Source organism: Primulina tabacum, chromosome 9 (assembly GCF_025594145.1).
Source record: "Primulina tabacum isolate GXHZ01 chromosome 9, ASM2559414v2, whole genome shotgun sequence".
Lineage (NCBI taxonomy): Eukaryota > Viridiplantae > Streptophyta > Magnoliopsida > Lamiales > Gesneriaceae > Primulina > Primulina tabacum.
The window spans coordinates 3,632,849-3,651,716 of NC_134558.1; the positions used below are offsets into that span (position 1 = coordinate 3,632,849).

The 18,868-nt window shown below is 34.6% G+C and overlaps 3 protein-coding genes across 8 annotated transcripts; 1 reads left to right on the top strand and 2 right to left on the bottom strand.

Moving 5' to 3' along the window:
* Positions 1–966: 966 nt before the first annotated feature.
* Positions 967–4,576, top strand: LOC142556744 (putative hexosyltransferase MUCI70). Of its 6 annotated transcripts, XM_075668227.1 has the most exons (8): positions 967–1,095; positions 1,637–1,896; positions 2,211–2,297; positions 2,592–2,941; positions 3,185–3,396; positions 3,513–3,769; positions 3,857–4,035; positions 4,119–4,574. In XM_075668227.1, the coding sequence occupies exons 2-8, from the start codon at positions 1,677–1,679 to the stop codon at positions 4,167–4,169; spliced, it is 1,356 nt and encodes a 451-aa protein (XP_075524342.1). In that variant the 5' UTR covers positions 967–1,095; positions 1,637–1,676; the 3' UTR covers positions 4,170–4,574. The 6 variants fall into 6 exon arrangements, with proteins under 6 accessions (XP_075524342.1, XP_075524341.1, XP_075524339.1 ...); XM_075668226.1 differs by having other exon boundaries at positions 3,513–4,035; positions 4,119–4,575; XM_075668224.1 differs by having other exon boundaries at positions 3,857–4,575.
* Positions 4,577–8,263: 3,687 nt separating this feature from the next.
* On the bottom strand, positions 8,264–13,866 carry LOC142556745 (cullin-3A-like). Its single transcript, XM_075668228.1, has 2 exons — positions 13,331–13,866; positions 8,264–10,444 (listed from the first exon to the last, which is right to left on the bottom strand). Exons 1-2 carry the CDS (start codon positions 13,492–13,494, stop codon positions 8,404–8,406), a joined length of 2,205 nt encoding a protein of 734 aa, XP_075524343.1. The 5' UTR covers positions 13,495–13,866; the 3' UTR covers positions 8,264–8,403.
* A 715-nt stretch (positions 13,867–14,581) lies between these two features.
* LOC142556746 (putative glutathione S-transferase) lies at positions 14,582–15,649 on the bottom strand. Its single transcript, XM_075668229.1, has 2 exons — positions 15,199–15,649; positions 14,582–15,105 (listed from the first exon to the last, which is right to left on the bottom strand). Exons 1-2 carry the CDS (start codon positions 15,508–15,510, stop codon positions 14,761–14,763), a joined length of 657 nt encoding a protein of 218 aa, XP_075524344.1. The 5' UTR covers positions 15,511–15,649; the 3' UTR covers positions 14,582–14,760.
* Positions 15,650–18,868: the final 3,219 nt, after the last annotated feature.

An 18,868-nucleotide genomic window follows, 5' to 3' on the forward strand; every position in this document is an offset into this window, starting at 1 on the left:
AAAATATTGAAAATTGGAATCAGAAAGTTTCTTGAATTTTCAATAAAAGAAAAACAAGAGAGAGGCTTGGTGATGGAGCAAAAAAGCATATTAAAAAAACCACCGAAAGTGCAGTGAAGTTTGCGTGAATCATGTTGACTTCCCTAAATCAATTTCATTTGGATAAAAAAGTAATTGTATGTTTTTGAAATCTAAATCCCACCAAATCTTATCAAATTTGATGGGATTTGGATATACTCATGGAAATCTCATGAAATCCCATGAAATCCCATAAAATTCTATGAAATCCCATAAAATTCTAAACAAATCTGAATTCTTTTTTTAATCACCTTGCCAAACAGTAAAAATAGGATTTTGAAATCCAAATCTCATGAAATCCTCCCAAATCCTGTTGCCAAACATGCTGGGATTTAAACTAAAAATAATAAAATAAAATAAAAAGGTAAAAACCAAACTTCAACAACAATAAAAGTCGTAAAATTTCTACTTTAATTTTGTATTCAAACTGAAATTTATATTTGTTAAGCTGACAATAATTGTTTTTGTTTGGTAAAATAATCAAAATGTGACGTTTGAATTGGTGTATGGTTTAAAATATTTGAGTTTCATTATTACCTCACAAGATGTAGTTTTGATAAAACGGAAAATGTTTGTCTTGCAATTGATATTAAAGTCAATGTCAAGGTTTCGATTCTCGTTGTTTGCAAATCGTGCAATTATCGAAAAAAATTGTTGAATGCAATAACCGATACAATTTAAAATATTTGACCCAAAGCAGGTATATCACATCATTATTGTAATTGAATATATTTATTCAAAAGAATGAAAATATTATATAAATCATATTTTTTTTTGAACTTTCATCTAATAAATTACACTATACTTATTTATATAATAAGATTCAGTTTTTTATTTTAAAATAAAGAAAACAAAATTTTTTCTTTAAAAAAAAAGAATTTTACATATATTTTTTCCTTTCCCTTTTTGAGTGTAAAATATGAAAACCAAAATTTACAGACAGATCTCTGCAACTGTCCGTGTCTCCAATTCCAACTTCTCTCCACATTATCAATTGGATGTTGAATCTACAATGAGGTGTGTTTTCTTCTTAAATTCTATTAATTCTTTAGTTTATGAGCTGCAGATCTAACCTTCACGTTAAAATTGATACCTTTATGTCGTGCAGCTACATTCCTGAACGTGTTATCGAGATTTTCCAGTTTTGTATACCGTTGGTTTGAATTTCTGATAGTTTTTAACCCGCGGGTCTAAATCTTAGGAATTGATGCAATTTATATTGGGTTTTCAGGTCAAATATTAGGAATTCTATGATTTTTTTGGTTGTTTCAAGATTGTATGTAGTCATGATGCGTAACGTATTCTGGATTTTAGGTTCTGTTACGATGCATAAAATCTTTCTTAGCTGCTAATTGCAGATGACATGACTGTTAGTGAGGAATATTCAATCGGTTTATAGGCTAGTTGAAGTGGAAAGCGTATGTCCCTTTCTGAGAAACTCAAAATCGAATCAAGCGTGCCTAATTTTAATATGTAGTGCATATTTTATGTTATGTGTGTAGTTCAAATTTTAGTAACTTATAGGCGAATCTTATTGGAACCTTTCATTATTTTGCAGATGAGCATGTTTATTATTGAGCTGTGGGAGGCATGTATTGATGGCTTATTTCAAGAACACTGAATTGCTACCTGAGAGAAGAGGTATTGCAGGTGTGGTCAATAAGTCTCTGGATCAAAGTGAGCAAAAGTCACGGGCTTATCGTCGGGGGAGGAGGTTTGGTCGGATTTCTAGACAAGGATTCTTGTTTTGGTTGTTGTCACTTGGAGTGCTCTTGTTCATGTATTTGGCTTATTTTGGTTTAAAGATGCATTTTCATGGTGAGTGAATGTCTTTGGAACTTCACTGATCTCACCAGCAAAAACTTTCTTTTGGATATAGTAATTTTGATGTTGAACACTTCGTAAAATTGCCATGCATGCCCATATGCAAGAAAATTCTTATAGTTAGAGGCATGTCGCTGTGGCTAGCTGCTCATGATAACGCTAAAGCTTTTTTTAGGTAGTCATAAATCAATGTTGATGTGTATAGAATCTCGAATAAAACAAAACATGATAATGATATGTATTCTATGTTTGGAAAATTATTTGTTGAGTAACATTTTTCATATTTTCTTATGTTTGTGAATCTGTAGGAACTGTTTCTTCCTTGAGAGATGTCAAAGAAGAATTTTTGGTGAAAAATGCTACAGAGCAGCAACGTAGGAAGCCACATAGGCAGCGTAAGAATAGTTTGATTGCTTTCTAAGTTTTCCTATCATCTCTCATTAGGAATCTGAAAACTTGATTTTGTTTGGGTAACAATATGCGCATGAGAAATCTGCTTAAAAACTCGTACAAACTAAAGTGTGAAGTTTGAAATGCAATCTTAGCCGCTCGAACAGTACCAACTGTCATATGTAAATTGAACGTCCGCAGGATCATATTCAACAACATGAATAAGAAGTGTATCAAATATGATCCTTGTTAAACATAACGTTAGAATGAATTCATATCTTCATTACTTCTATTCCCAGGTTTCTCTCCGTGTGAGGTACCATTTCTTGATTCAGTTACATATCTCCTCGAGCCCATAGATAATGTGAAGTTTGCTCACTTCTCCTTGGGGTATATAGAAAGAGAGGAGAAAACCTCATTGAATGAACCTCGGTTTGGTGGCCATCAAACTCTTGAAGAAAGAGAGGAATCCTATCATGCAAGAAATCGAACCATTTATTGTGGTTTTGTGAGCAAGCCTAATGGATTTCCAAGTATTGGATTTGATGTGGATGCGAAGGACAAAAAATATATGCATAAATGTATTGTCGTCGTGTCCTCATGCATCTTTGGAAGCTCCGATTTTCTGAGAAGACCAACTAGCAAAGTGGTAACGAGTTTTTCCTTTGTCCTCGATGGTTTTGTTTTTTGTTTTATTTCTGAAGAAAACTCTAATAAAATCATATGATATCTTTTACATTATCGAGTTTGTGGTCTCTTTAGTCTCCATGAATTATGGACTCTGCAGTTTTGCGTTCAATTACAAAATGTGCTTTTAAGATATACAAATCTTATATGGTATGTTGTGGCTCTGAGTCTGTCATTTGACTGATGCAAAACTTAATAACTGCAGATAAGCGAATACTCCAAGAAAAATGTTTGTTTTGTTATGTTTGTCGATGAAGAAAGTTTTGTTAAGCTGTCGGCTGATGGAAATATTCCGGATGAGAACGGAAATGTTGGCTTATGGCGGATAGTAATTGTAAAGAGTTTACCGTATGAAGATATGCGGAAAAATGGAAAGGTGCCTAAATTTTTGTCTCACCGCCTTTTTCCTTCTTCCAGGTGATCCTCGGGCCAAAATGTATCTCTCTAAAACATGGATCTCATTTAATTTGTTTAGAACATCGATTTTAATTTGACTAACGATTTAACTACTTGCTTGTGGATGTTCTAACTAGGTATTCAATCTGGCTTGATAGCAAGTTGCGGCTTAATGCTGATCCCATGCGGATCATCGAGTACTTTTTGTGGCGAGCCGGTTCAGAATATGCTATTTCAAATCACTATGCACGTCATTGTGTTTGGGAAGAGGTTCTCCAAAACAAGCGGCTAAATAAATATAATCACTCTGCTATAGATGAACAGTTCCATTTCTACCAGTCCGATGGGCTCACCAAGTTTGACTCTTCAGACCCACAAATCCATCTTCCAAGCTGTACATATCATTCATATCTCCGTTTTGTTTTAATCACCGTCTCTTTCTTTCTGCTAATTTTTACAGTGAAACTTCATGTTTGCGCAGTTGTGCCTGAAGGTTCATTTATTGTCAGGGCTCATACACCAATGTCAAATTTGTTTTCATGCCTCTGGTTCAACGAGGTTGATCATTTTACATCACGTGATCAACTGAGCTTTGCATATACTTATTTAAAGTTGAGACGGCTGAATCCCAACACACACTTCTATTTAAATATGTTCAAGGTCCTTTATCTGTTGAAGCCACTGCCTTTGTATAAATTTTTTAATCACATTTCATGCCATCTTCCTGACATTATTCCTTCCAGGACTGTGAACGACGAGCAATCACGAAGTTGTTTCATCACAGATTACCATGAGATTAAAGTCATCTGTACTCCCAATCTACCTTTACGAGAATGGATGAAATGTCCAGTGTTTAGACAAATTTTGTACCTGTATCCGCGGTTCTGAAGTTGCTATTCATCCTCCATCTGTTGTAGCAGATAATGGGTGGATCCTGGATTGTATTCTGCAAATTCTTCATCTAGCTATCAAAGAACACAAGAGTTGTTCGAGTATGCCATACCTTTATTTTTTTATTTTTTGCCCATAGTACAGGATTCAAGTCTTGCCGCTATATTTGTATGTGTTAAGTGGGCACAAAAAAAGGATCTCCGTTGTTTTCCTCTTAGAGGAAGCCATCCCTGCGCCAGGAATTACAAATATTAGTTAAATTTAAAATAATTTCAACGGTAATTATTATAGATTTCAGATACATCTTGTAACGCCCCGAAAATTTTAAGGTTCACGTAAACCACATGCGCGCAAGTTATTAAATTCTTTGTATTTTAAATTAATTATTTTAATTGCATGAATTAATTATGTTGTGCATACTTGCATGTTTAAACTATATTTTTCTACATGATTGCACTAAAATGTATTTTTAAAATGTTATTCGAGTTGCGATCGAGGAACGGAGACCGATGGCTGAAAAATAGAAAAAAAAAATTTATTAAATAATTGTTTTTAATTATTTACAATAATGGGTGATGCTTTTTCTTATTTTTTAAATTAAGGGGTTTTGAAGTGATTTTATACGTCGGGACGTAAATTTTATCGGTGTTGGTTTTTCAACTAAAATACGAGCTTTTTGGCAACCCGGCTAATAAATTCACAAAATTTATTAAACAAAATTATTTTTATTATTTAATTAAATACTAATGGGCCTAATTAAAACACTTAATGGGCCTAAGCCTTGTTACTAGAATAATTAACTATTTAAAACACAATTAAACCCCATAACCCTTCCCCCACTCACGTTAAACAATTCTCCCCACACTCAATTCACGGCACACACAGATTATTGAAGAAGAAACCTTCAAAAATTCAAGGAAACAACCAAGGTTTTGGAAGAGAAATCATCCTAGGGTCTCCTACGTCGAAGTTCTTCGCATCGCCATCGAATATTTGTGCGTTTAAAACGCAAAGTCACGCCATATTCTCCTTTTACTCATCATCACACGATAGTATTTGTTTATGCATGATTTTTAAAGAAAAACATAGCACACAAGTTAAATTTTCGTAACTACATGCTTATGCGTTCTAAATTGGTGTTTTTAATTTCCAAAATCATGTTTTTATGTGTTTAAAAGGGCTGCCATGATTAGGACTTGATCAAGCATGAATTTATACAAGTTTAGGGTCATAAAACTCAACCAAAAACACTGCACAAATCAGAAACACAAAAGCTGGAAGCACTTTTCTATCATGAGGTTGAGGGGCTCGGTTTTATGAGTTGCAGGACTTGGCTTTGGTTCGGTTGGGACCAGGGCATGGCTAGGGTCTGTTATGGGTCACGGGTAGAGTCCTAGCCACGCTAGGACTCGAGTCATGGGCTGGGGAAGGAGTCCTAGCTTGCTAGGACTCCCACCCGAGAGTTGAGGGAGGTTGAGCGCAGGTTCTATGGTCTGCGCAGATGGATTGTGGGCTCGGCCAGGGGCTTTGGGCTGGGCTAGGTTAGGTCCTTAGGGTCCTAGGAGGGTGCTTGAGGGGTTGGTTCAAGGGGTGGCTCGATGGTTAGAGGCCTAGCATCAGAAAACGTGAGGAAGGTGCATGGCAGCAAGGTGTTGCGTGAGATTGCTGTTGTGTTCAGTAGGCGGCTGCTCGCGTCCAGGGGTTTGGGTCGGTCTGGGCTTGGCCTGGGCGTGGTCCAGGGAAGGTTAGGGTCATGAGGGGTCAAGTGGTTAAGGGCTGGAAGGAGTCCTAGTCTAGATAGGAGTCCTAAAGTCCCTAGGATACACATGCACAACACGTACAGAACATGGGTCATGTTCCAGAAAGTTTAGAGCGGGCCAGGGCCGGGTTTTTGGGCTGGGCTTGGTCAGGAGGGTCCTTAGATGGGTTTGCTAGGTTTTGGCTTGATGTGGCTCGGGCGCGGCTCGGGTAAATTAGGAGATGGCTCGGTGTGTTCGAATAGGTGTCAAAAACGAGATTTTAAGAACTAAAAATGGAGCCATGGGTCCACGGGTGTGGCTCATGACTTGGAAGTGTAGAATAAATCATAAAAAGGTTATGGTAAAAATTTGGGATCAAAATAACGAGTTTTGGATTTAATCGGGATTTAATCGCCTCACGAAACGCTAATTAACGAGTTAATTGAAACGCCTAGTTTTAAGCTTCATAACATTATGAAAAATTACGTTTAAGCTTAAATAATTATTAAAAGTCTAAATTTTTAATTTGGGAATTTTATATTAAGGTTTGGTTTAATTCGGGATTAAAACGCATTAATACGTCACATTTAAAGATTAATTTAAAAGTCATCGAATTAAGCTAAATAAAAATGTGAGAAAATTCATATAGATTTAAATAATTATTTGGGACATGTTAGAGTCAATGGAATTAAGAAAAAGTCAAAAACGTGAAATTTTACGTCTAGGGGTAAAACGGTCTTTTTACACCTAAAAATTAGTAAACGTCATGACAGTGCCCTATTTGCTGTTTTATTTGTTAATATGATTATGTAACATGTTTATGAATTGTTATATGTTGAAATATGATTTTTAAATGTCCATGGATTATTAAGGGTTAAATTGGTCATTTAAAAGATATGTTGCATGCTTGGTTTCAAAATAAAAATGATATTATATGCTTATTTTTATAAGTGATGGAAATACGAAATGTTGAAGGATGTGAAGGGATTGTGACTACTAAATATGTTGGAAATATCGTGAGGGTTATGGTCCCAGTGGGAGCCCGACGATGGTGTTTCCTTGGATACGGATACGAATACGTGATACGAATACGAATACGTGATACGAATACGAATATGTTAATACGTTGGCCAAGGCCCAGTTGACGGGTGAGAGCGTCGCTGGTGTTCCCGCCGCCCAGTACTGTGGTTACATGTAGATGGATCCATCGCCCAATACGTTTAAGAATACGAGTCACAATCACGATCTGAATTCAACAAACACGAACATGAATATGAATACGAATATGAATATGGATACGAATGTGGATATGCATACGAATATGAATATGAATATGTCTATGTTTTTATGAAACTGTTTTTATGCATCATGAAAATGTTTACAAAAATGTTTAAGTTTATGCATCTTTATGAAAATGATATTTTAAGTATAAGTACTTTTCACTGTTATATGTTAACTGTATTACGTATTACTCGTTATCAAGAATATGACATGTTGAGTCTTTAGACTCACTAGGTGTGTATGATGCAGGTGATTATGATAATATGTTAATGGAGGTCTTGATGGTTGATTTGACTGGACTGGAGGTGCACATAACCCGAGGACCGACGCTAGTTTTCTGCACTAGTTATGATTTATGATTTTAAATAATGTTAAAGATATTTTATGACTTTTTTTATTTATGTTTTGAGAGGTTTTTGAGAGGTTATAGTATGGGCTATACTTTTCAAATAATGTTTTTAGGTTGGTAAATTGTTTGACGATTTTATGCTTTAAAATATTTTCCTTTGGATTTTTAAATGTGAGGTGGTTGATTTATTTTAAAATGATGTCAAAAATATTTTATGGTTCGGCCGATGCTAAGTGAGGTTTTAAAAAAAAAAATTCTAGTACTTTTTAAATAAATGAATAAGCAGACGTTTCACATCTTATCTCGTGTATTATTGAAATCTACATTTCTATCATTCTTCAAATCAATTTTTTCAATCAAAATTAATATCATTCATCCAAATACATGCAGAAATTTCAGAAAAGGAACATTACTTGCGAGGAGCCATAGAGAGCATAAATGTTAAAATGTAATCCAAAATTCAAAATGCATACCCCGTAGGGAAGACTATTTCTCCCAAAACTCATAAAAGTCAAATTGTTGCTCTAAACGCCTTAAAATGCTTCAACTATCAACAAATACGTGAGTCCTAAGCATCACCCATTTCAAACAAAAATAACTCAAATAACTACCTTTTGCGAATAAGCCATCAACAAAGCTAACAGCAATTTGATATTTAACTCAAAAACAAATGTATTATGCAGAAATAAACAATGAAAAATAGTGAAAAATAACTGTAAATATCAGTTACAAATCCACGGTACAAAGTATCCCGGAAAACACCCTTGTTCAGGCGAGATACCGGTACAATCGTCTATCCACAGTATCCCTCTCAAGAAAATCTCGCTCAATAAGGGACTCAATCCGTTTCTTGATCTCCCCAGGATTAGCTAGAAACCGAGACTGCAGTTGTTTTGTAACCTCGGCAATGATATTATTGTGATCCAGCACCCTTCTTGCTTTCATAACTCTCACTATTGCAGCCTCGATCTGTGGTTTTCTGTCCTCTTCAACCCTCTGTCGAGTCTCTTGTTTTTCAGGCTCGGATTCCTTTTGTGCTACCACAGTTCCAATCTTCACCTTACGAAGCTTGCTAGTAAACTTGTCATTAACAGAAAATACATCATCTTCTCCTATGTCCTTGCTCATGGGGTCTTTACGAAGGACGTTTTTACCTTTCACACAAGCTAAGGACTGGAGGCATCTTTTCAAATCAGAAGAGGATATCTCAGTTGCCTGCTCAATCTCTCTATAGGTAAGACTATCAGCACTGTTAAACAGCATTAGAACACACATTTGATAAGTCGAAACATTCAGCTCGTATTTCTGGCCATTTCCAAAGGTTGCTCTAATATCGGCAGTGCCCATATTTGTTTGCCAGGATAACCTCCGGCCAGTATGGGTTCCGAGGTAATATGATCGAAATTTCTCACACAAAGCCAACATTTCAGCTGGTAAGTTGCAGGTAATGCTGGATTGGGTGGGCCATGATCCAGTAGTCAAAATCTGGACCACCAGAGTAGGGCTGTTCCCTAACTCAGAACCGCAGGCTGTGTAGAACCCTTGCATTGTGTCTTGGGATGTCTTCATATCTGTAAACATGCCTTCTAATTTTGAAGTAAATTGATAGCCACATTCAGTCTTCAGTTTCACGATCAGACTTCTCTCAGCTTCATCAGATACTGTTTTTCCCGATAAGAGACGCTTTGCCAGATGTTGTTTGTAGTACTTCTCAAATACATCTTTTTCCTGGAGGTAGCGGAACAACATCATCACCTTGTCAAGAATAATCTCGATGTCCTCCTCTTTCACCCCCTTCAGTCCTTTACGGAGTTTATCATCCACGAACAATGATATATACTCGGGAGAACGGGGATTCAAGTTGATAAAATATTCAAAAGATGAACTCAAGGCATTTTGGAAGGTTTTGTCACTGCCAAAGGCTATGCTTATGATCTTATCATATTTGTCCCTTTTCTCAAGGAGCAAGTCAACAAAATCAACTGGATTCTTTGATTTCTCAGGGTCGGTGACAAGTTGTTTGCCAGTGTCTCTAATGTGAGATGTCATTACATCTCTAATTGTAGAGAGACCATCAGCAACTCGACGAAATAAGCAGTACATCCTTCCCAAGTCCTCAAATTTATCATCACAAAGCATATTTACTAAACCTGAATTTTCCATGTGAACTAGTCTAAGCATATGATTGGCAATCATCTCTTTCTCTACAACATTAGTAATCTGGGCTTCACTATTTGTGTCCAAGTAGTGGGATACCCTCTCAATTTCTTCATTTAGACGCCTTTCAGCTTTCTTCAGGTAGTCCCCACAATCACTGCACTCAATAAACTCCTGAGATTCTGCCCTGTAGAAATCAGCTGAAACATCAAGAAATGGTTTCTCGAAATCTTCTTGGTAGACTAAAGGTCCCAAATCCATAAGCATTTTGATTATGTTTCTCATAAGCCCTCTGTTGATAACTTCACCTGTGCGTTCCCTGAATATTAATTCAAGAAGTGTGTTCAAAAGCCTAGTTCTTATTTTACTGGAGTGAATTACATTGTCTCTCCAAACATTGAGCCCTAGTTCATGAACAGAAGCTCGCTGGCTATTAGGAATATAAGTTCTATCCATGTACATCAGTATGTCCCGAATCATCTGCAGTGCTTTATTATGATCACTCCATTTTGTGTTAAGTTCCTCCAGGAATGATCCACCCTGGGCAGCGTCAATACATTTGGACATCGTTTGAAGATGGAACTTCATTGTTGACACGAGTCCTAAATAAAGAAATTCCCCAAATTTATGCAATACCATATTATAAGCGTTTCTGCATCAATAGAAAAACCACAAGTTAAAGAACATCTCATTTTTAAGTACAGAAAAAGCATTGAGCGCATTTAGGAAAAGAAAATGGAAGGAATAAAGTCTAAAAATAAGCTAAACCTGATTTTGTATTTTCTAATTCTTTTAGTGACAATATACACATGAAACATTAATTTCTTCTTATCGACATTTATTAAGTTTCTCTCTCTGAGTTCTAGAGTACAGTCTCATCCAAAGATATAACAGAAGTCAGGTAGTAAACGTGTTGAATTTTGGCAAAAACCTCTTTATTCTACATTTTAAATCTGAGCTATTCCGGAAAAAGGAAACATAAATGTGATACCCAACTAGGAGAAAAAACTAGAATCCCAACTCTCAAGTACACAAGGAATGATTGAGTTCAAACTGGCAGAGTGGCAATTTGAAGTAAATAACAACCACAGTTTACATATTTCTCAACTACCTAAGGTGAATCGTAGAAAACTCAGAACCTACACACCCGATCTTATGTGAGAGCTATCACGCATGCTCCTCACTTTCCCAATATGAACCCAACTGATTTATCACATGGATGGGACTGTAATGCTTTAAATCAAACTACTGAGCAATCAGTAAAATGGTCGGAAATTTCGTGTTGACAACTCGGGAGCTCAGTAAATGCACAATGAATAATCTGACATATCGAGATGTCGGGAAGTCAGCTTCAACAAGGTCTATTTCCTGATGAAAAAATAATTTAAGAGCTATACGATCCGGAGACTATTGAAGTAGAGGAATCAGACAAATAGCAGCGGCAAACAGCATGGACAAGAAAATGATAAGAATAACTTTCATTAATGACTCGTGTGACATACATATAAGTATGCCCAACAGAATCTAATTTTTCATTATTGATTGGGAAAGCAAATTCAAGTTAAATAAGAATTACGTAGGTTAAGCTTGAATTTTCATGATTCCAAATCCCTTAAATATAGAATTGTATTCCCAATCAAATAGGATTTCAATCATAACCAAAATAGGATTTTGTTCCAAATTAACACAAAATTCTGCATTTCTATATTTACCGTCATGTTATGTGACAATATGGAATGATTTGAAGGAAGCGATTTGATTAGTGGAACAGAAGAATGGATTTGAAATGACACACATCAAACCATCTTCATTATATCAATACATTGCAACTACCATTACATTTAGCTAAATTGATAATCAAATTGATAAATGATCGATTTAAAATTTATCGAATATAAATTCATCCAAACAACCGAATATTTGAAATTTTGGATCCTCCATCCAAATGCACCCTTAGATTACACATCTATTATAAGATCAGAGGTTGAACTAAAACCAAATCAGTCTTGTTATTCACTAATAAGCAGTCCATAAACAAGGAAAACAAATATTAGAAATGACTCATGTAACATACATGCAAATCTGATTGACAATATTTTTCAGAATCGATTAAGAAAGCAAATTCAACTTAAATAAGAATACGCCATATTAGGAAATCTTTCATTTTTTATATTTTTAAATCCCTAAAACATAGAATTTCTTTCCTAATCAGCATAGGAAATAATTCCAAGTTAGCGCCAAACTCTACATCTCTACTTGCATCTTCATTCCAACTTGATATTAGACTATACGTTTATAAAATGAGGTCCTATATTGAACTAACATCAGTCATATAATTCATTTATGAGAAGTTCAATAGCTTGAAAGAACAAAGTGCTAAGGCTTTCATGTCCAGTAAAGAAAAGAAAAGGTTAGGTCCAGAACAATAAATTAAGAATGAGAATTATGAGATCACTCTAGCACCCTTTTGTAAATGTTTTTATGCAAATGTTTGAATCTCCAGTTGTAAAATATTTTGAAAATTTGTGTTTTTTTAAGACAACAGCCACAAAATGAAATGTTTTATGACACATACGCACTTGACAAATGATTTAATCTTATTTTGAGTAAAGTTCTAATTAAGGACGTCCTAACCCAACTGCCAGTTAACGCTATTGTAGACCTGGAACAAAGGGGTTAATTCCGTCATATGTGATTGGTTGGCAGCAAGGTAAAATATATGCATATATGTGATCCATTGCAAAGGAGCCGATAGTTAATATTATACCCTCGACAAGTATGACTAGGATAAGTAATCATGATACAATCATTTGTTGATAAGTAAAATATTCGGGAGTCACAATCATTAGTACCGTATATGCTCTACTTCGATTCGGATCAAGTTAGAATCCGTTTAAAATTGAACTAAATGTTTTTTTAGTTCTTTCAGACTTTTTTCCTGAAAAATACGTTATGTGTGTTTTCTTTATGATAAAGTTACTGCTATTTGATACTTGTGATGCCTGAAATATGCGCTAATTGTTTATGTACGCTATCAGTACGGACTTGACTAGGTGGGAGATCAGGAATTGACGATTGTCTATTGAAGAATTCAAAAATAGGTCAAGATTGAGACAAAACCTTAAATATTTCCAAATCAACAAAACAATTATAATCATGGTGATAACAGGTAACTGCATTAAAAACCTTAAATATTACAGCATAAATTCAAAGCACATGACTGTGATTCAGCTCAGAAACATATAACCATTTCAGTTGAGGGGCAATAACCAATAAGATACAGAAAAGATTTCAAAGCAAGACCGTACCCAAAATAAAATTCATAAAAACAAACACAAATACCAACGCATGTAAAATCAACTCAGCTGGTTAACAATTATCGCACCGCAGGTAACATAAAATTATAAATCTTGTAGCAAGTAGGTACTGTAACAGAAAACGGATGTGAAAACATTAATGCCAAATCAAAACCAGTAGCGACTTCAAATCACAGATTAATTGGAAAAAGATAAACAAAAGGATAATAATTCAAATAAACCTGTATAATTCTTCAAAGCTGAGTCCACTAGCATTATGATTATAAATTTCATTAATCGCGTGCTCTAAAATCTTCCAAGTCTTATCTGCATACTTCGGATCTACCACCACCTTATGCTTAAACGCTTCAATCTGAAAATTCCTCTTCTTCTGCCCACTGCTCATCCTTCCGTTTTTTCCCCTTTTCCGGTAAAAAATTAATCTTTTTTAAACCAAAAAAAACAGAATTCGAATTCTTGAAACTCGAAATCAAGAATCAATCCACAAGCCAGATTTCGCAGGAAAAAAATGAAAAATTAAGAAGTCTGCTCATTTTTCAGCAGTTCAAGAAAAAGAATCCCGGATTTAAGGGTTTGAAATGGGAATGGGAAATCTAGGAGAAGATTAATCTGTACGACAAGCAAATCCGCCTCAACAAGATTTAGATATTTGATTGAGAGAAGCAAACTGAAATTAATAAATGATGGATTGGGGTTTGATGCAAAGCTTTAGAGGGTTCTGCGGTTTTGCTTGAGCAACCATGCTTTGTTTGTTTCGGTATATTTTCCATCATTTTTATGTAAATAATATTAAAGGAAAATAAATTTATTAAAAATATATTAAGAATGAAGCACGTAATGAGTTTTGTTTTTTTCTTTAATTACCAAAGCATGAAGCTTTTGATAGGATATATTTTTAAGGAAAAAACTTATGTGAGATGATCTTACGGATCGTATTTTGTGAGACAAATATTTTATTTGGGTCATCTATGAAAAATTATTATTTTTATGCTAAGAATATTACTTTTTATCGTGAATATCGATAGGGTTGACTCGTCTCACAGATAAATATTCGTGAGACCGTGTCACAAGAGACCTACTTTATTTTTAAATATCATATTGAATATTTTCAATTTTAAAACATGTTAACTTATACTATGATATAATAATAAAATATCTTTTATAATCGGCTGGATATCTATGACGAAGTGTCCGAGTTAATTGAGCCGATCAATTTTTAATAGTTCAATTTTTTACATTGATATTTTCTAGAATGAATACGTTGCACATGATATGTCAAATGTTGTTTATTGATTAGTGTGATTTATTCAATCTTATAAAAAATCTATCTCATAAAATTGATACGTGTGCCGTTCTTAAATCTAAAAAAGAATGAAAAATCACATGATACTATTTCGTTTTTTTTTTTTTTTTTTTTTTGCTTTTTTTGAAGTGTGTATAAGGTCGATTTATATATGAAAAAAGTATTTGACTTTGATCTTTTTATCAAATTAAAAATTTTATTAAAATTTGAAGCACTGACTTCACACACACACACACATTATAGAAACATGTGAGACAAACGAAGCACCCGCCTAATTCTCCTTATTTTCCCCAAAACAAAACACAAGCAAGTCCAAGAAACCGAAGGTTTGAAAATTCTAGATGGCTCTCATTTGGTCTGAAGGAATCGAGCCCTGAAATTCCCGGCCAGTTTCTCCCGATCAGGCAGGTGTTCCTTCACAAAACTCGAGTTGACGTACTCCTCCATCCATGTACACAGATTCGGGAACTTGTCGTTTGTTATGAGTTCGAGTCCCACCAATTCAGTGATAATCACAGACCAATAAGCGACGAAATTGGCAGCAATATCGACCAGCCCGATGCTATCTCCGCCGAAGAATTTCTTCCCTTTTAGCTCCTTGTCAAGAAATTTTAGCAGTTCTGGTGCTTCTTCCTTGGCTTTCACTTGCTCCTCCCCTGCACCCCAACAAGCCTTCCACACTGCTGGCAAGCACTGGAACATGGAAATTTTTTACCACTTTACATCAGTTAGCTTTACACCAAATAAAGGAAATTTTGAAAAATAAAGCGTGGTAGAAGAATATACCTTTTCATCAATAAATTTAGCCCAGAAACGCGCCATGGCTCTGTCATAAGGATTTTTGGGCAAGATGGATGGTCCATTTTTCCAAGTTTCATCAATATATTCAAGAATCACCAACGACTCCACGATTGGCTTACCATTGTGCAGCAGCACGGGAATTTTTTTGTGGACTGGATTGTATTGAAGAAGCTGTGGGGACTTATTGGCCAGATCTTCTTCTATGTATTCGTATTCAACTCCTTTCAGTTTCAGCGCCATCTCGACTCTGCGGCTGAATGGGCTTCCCCAAGCGCCAAATACCTTCACTTCCGCCATTATAATCCTAGCAAGATCTCTTGATTGAATTTAATAGTTTGTTCTTGCTGAGAGCTCTTTCTGGTTCTTATAGAGAAATTTGACTTGTCGGCTACGAAAGTGCGAATAAAACAATTGAATAAACTTCAGTAAACGAGCGGTGGTGGTTGTCTTGTTGACCAGCTAGCTTCTTCCAAGGCCTTGAGAATGGAGAGACGATAAATACAGTCATAAAAGTTTCCGCACTATTTATCGCGGTATATAATTATATATTTAAACAAAATAAGCTATAATCTCTGATTCACGTTTCTATTCATCTTATTCGTCAATTTTTCTTTAAAAAAATCATAATTAATCGTTATTAAATACGATTGTACGTTACTACGATACTAGCGTCCCATTAATAAAATCGCAAATTTGTATTCTCTCATCTTCTTGCATCAATTTAATTTTTTTTTAAAAAATCACATTTCCGTATTTATCTCTGTTTGATTTTTTTTACACACAAAACAAAGTGTTTTAGTGAATCTTCGAGTTCAAACGAGATTAAACTAGAGGTAAAAAAGTTTTTTAGAATATTGCTTTTTGTTGTTTTAACATTTTTATTGTCCAAATATATTTTTCCTAATGCATTTTATAAATATTTTGGATATTATTAAACTTATTGTTTTTCTAATTCTATTTCTATAACTACTTAAGTATTTACTAACATAGATTTCACGATTAAATGTTTTTTACTTAATTAAAAAAAAAAATTGGTATTCTCACAAAGAAACCCTTGATTCTATGTTTAATATAATATAATATATACATATATACATATATATATATATATATCAAACACACACCTATTAGAATTTAGAAAACCCATATACAGAAAATGGTTTATCCAAGAAGTGTAAATAATAATTAAAAAGAAAAACACCGTTGCTCTAAAATCCTTCCAACAAAATTTTGAATTAAAATCAATTAAGTGTTATATATATTATATGTATATAATAAATAATAAGACTTAAAAAAAATTATTTAATGTTGTTCTAGTCTAGTCTAGTACAGTGAACCAAAATCAAACTGATTTTAGTCAAAAAAAAAAAAAAAAAAATTGAAAATCAAAGCTGACGTAAGGCATGAGCTCATACAATCTCGTCTTGAAGAAGGGGAAATCGTACATTTGGAGGAAGTTTCGAGAACGAATATGACTCGTGTAAGTTTCGCAATAACTGATTTTGTTTTTGTATCATTTAGTTTGATATCAACGATAATAAATTTGGATAAAGAAAAACTCTATATTGCACTAACTTGTCAAATTTGGAACCACCAAATCCATCGAATATGATTTATTTGATATCGATTATATCATACGTGACGCATGAAAAAAGCTCGTATTTGTTAAATTAAAATTAATGTGATACAAAATACATAAAAAAATAAAGCAATACGATCCACGGTACTTCAAAATGAGAGGAAAAATGATTTTTCATTACCCTTTATTTTTGTTTATGAATATTTTAATATGTATGTAGGGTCAAATGAAGTGTTTAGAAGAGATTTGAATAAACACTTGATACAATTTTGTTTCTTCTGCTTAATTTAGTTGGGTTGGTAGCTAAATTATACATATTCTCGAGTGTCGATTTCAGTTGACTAACAAATAAATGCGAAAAAAAAACCACAACGCTACTGTGTGCGGGGACAATTTTGATGTCGAATGGTTTATGGACGAGAGCCAAAACGCCATTGTGTGTGGGGGACAGGCACCGCAGCGCCACATATGCAGCGCTATCATGCCGAGTAACAAACGCCTAGGCGCTGGCGCCTACACTGCCGAGAGATAAGCGCCTAGATCAGCGCCACAGCGCTCAACTTCCGAACTATGAACGCCTAGGAGCTAAGGAGCAAGCCCCGCGGCGCCACACCCTCAACACGCAGGCGCATAGGGCAGCGCCGCAGCGCTAATGACAGCGAGAAACATTAAATGGGCTTGAATTAACGGGCCCGAACGAAACATAAAAGGAAAAATAGGTTTTCAAATGAATGGACAGCCGTTTTTTGGAGGAAGTAAACAAGAGAACAAGAGCACACACTGAGACGATGAATTGGAGCACAAGGATTGATCACGAAGACGAAAACGACGAATCTGGGGACAGAGACGCCACTTTTGATTTGTCATCTAATCTTTCGCCTTTTTTGTTTTCTTGTGTTGCGATATCTAGACTTTCAAACATGATTTGTTTTTGTTTAGATTTTTTATGAACTAAATTTTTCATTCTAGATGATGACGTAGCTTTGTTGATACGATAATTTGACTCAGTTGATTATGTGATTGAATTTCTTTTGGTTTAATTGTGTTTCTTTGTTTTTAATCGCTTGCAATTTACTGGCCATAAATTGTTTGTTGTCTGATTAATTCTATAACTCGGGAGAGGGACTAGGATTATAGATCTTTAGAGACATATCGTTGAATGTTTATATCGTTCGGAAGGAGTATAAATTTAGCGAGGTCTAGGTAAGAACATCGTTTGCATTTATCATTTAAACTTGGATTCTAATTAGGAATGTTTGGATTGAAGTATGAATGATACAATTTATTCTTCACTTGGGAAATGGAGAATAAAATAATTAAGTATTATTGGCCATTAAATAATTAGAATCCATGAATATAAATTCAACCGGGAATAATTATCGTGGAAACTTAGTGAAATCACTCATCTAGATATTTTCTCTCATTGATATTTCTCAATTCGATGATTAGATTAATATTTATTTAAAAATAATTCATGTTAAATAGACTAATCCTTTTATTAATTCTTCTAAATAAAGTTGTGATTATTTTAATTATAAGCACTGATATACATTTATTAATACACTCTTCGTGGGGACGATAATTTACTCTCATATATTAATATTTGACAACCGTGCACTTGCGAGCGATAAATGTGCAACAATATTTCTGGATGTTCAGAGACTCAAGCTCCTACGTCACTCATTCTTCCATTTAGAAGGCTCATACTAGAAGACTTTGGATTATACAAGTGATACACAAGATCTCAGTTCAGTTTCAACTTAAACATTGTCAAACCTTAAAGATTGTCAAACTGAAACTCCTAGTATATCTTTGCTGATAATAGACAATATGAAAACTGTTATTCAAATATAATAAATTACAATACTATCTTAGCACTTAATGATCCCTAAATGATCAAATACAATACTTTTTGAAAGTGTGCTAGATTGAGTGAGTTTTGTTCATATGAAAGCTTGAATATTTATTTTTCTCGATAGTTGGAATCCTCTACTGTTCGGCTGAATATCTTATCTATATATAGTTCCTGAAATAAAACATAAGTGTTTGTTGGCTTGTTTTTAGTCCATGTCAACA

Coding starts and splice junctions, on each gene's coding strand:
- LOC142556744 (XM_075668222.1), top strand. CDS start 1,677: ATGGCTTATTTCAAGAACACTGAATTGCTACCTGAGAGAAGAGGTATT. Junction 2,298..2,591: donor TAGGAAGCCACATAGGCAGC/GTAAGAATAGTT, acceptor TTCTATTCCCAG/GTTTCTCTCCGTGTGAGGTA. Junction 2,942..3,184: donor GAAGACCAACTAGCAAAGTG/GTAACGAGTTTT, acceptor TAATAACTGCAG/ATAAGCGAATACTCCAAGAA.
- LOC142556745 (XM_075668228.1), bottom strand. CDS start 13,494: ATGAGCAGTGGGCAGAAGAAGAGGAATTTTCAGATTGAAGCGTTTAAG. Junction 10,445..13,330: donor AGCTTTGAAGAATTATACAG/GTTTATTTGAAT, acceptor CTATTGATGCAG/AAACGCTTATAATATGGTAT.
- LOC142556746 (XM_075668229.1), bottom strand. CDS start 15,510: ATGGCGGAAGTGAAGGTATTTGGCGCTTGGGGAAGCCCATTCAGCCGC. Junction 15,106..15,198: donor CTAAATTTATTGATGAAAAG/GTATATTCTTCT, acceptor TCCATGTTCCAG/TGCTTGCCAGCAGTGTGGAA.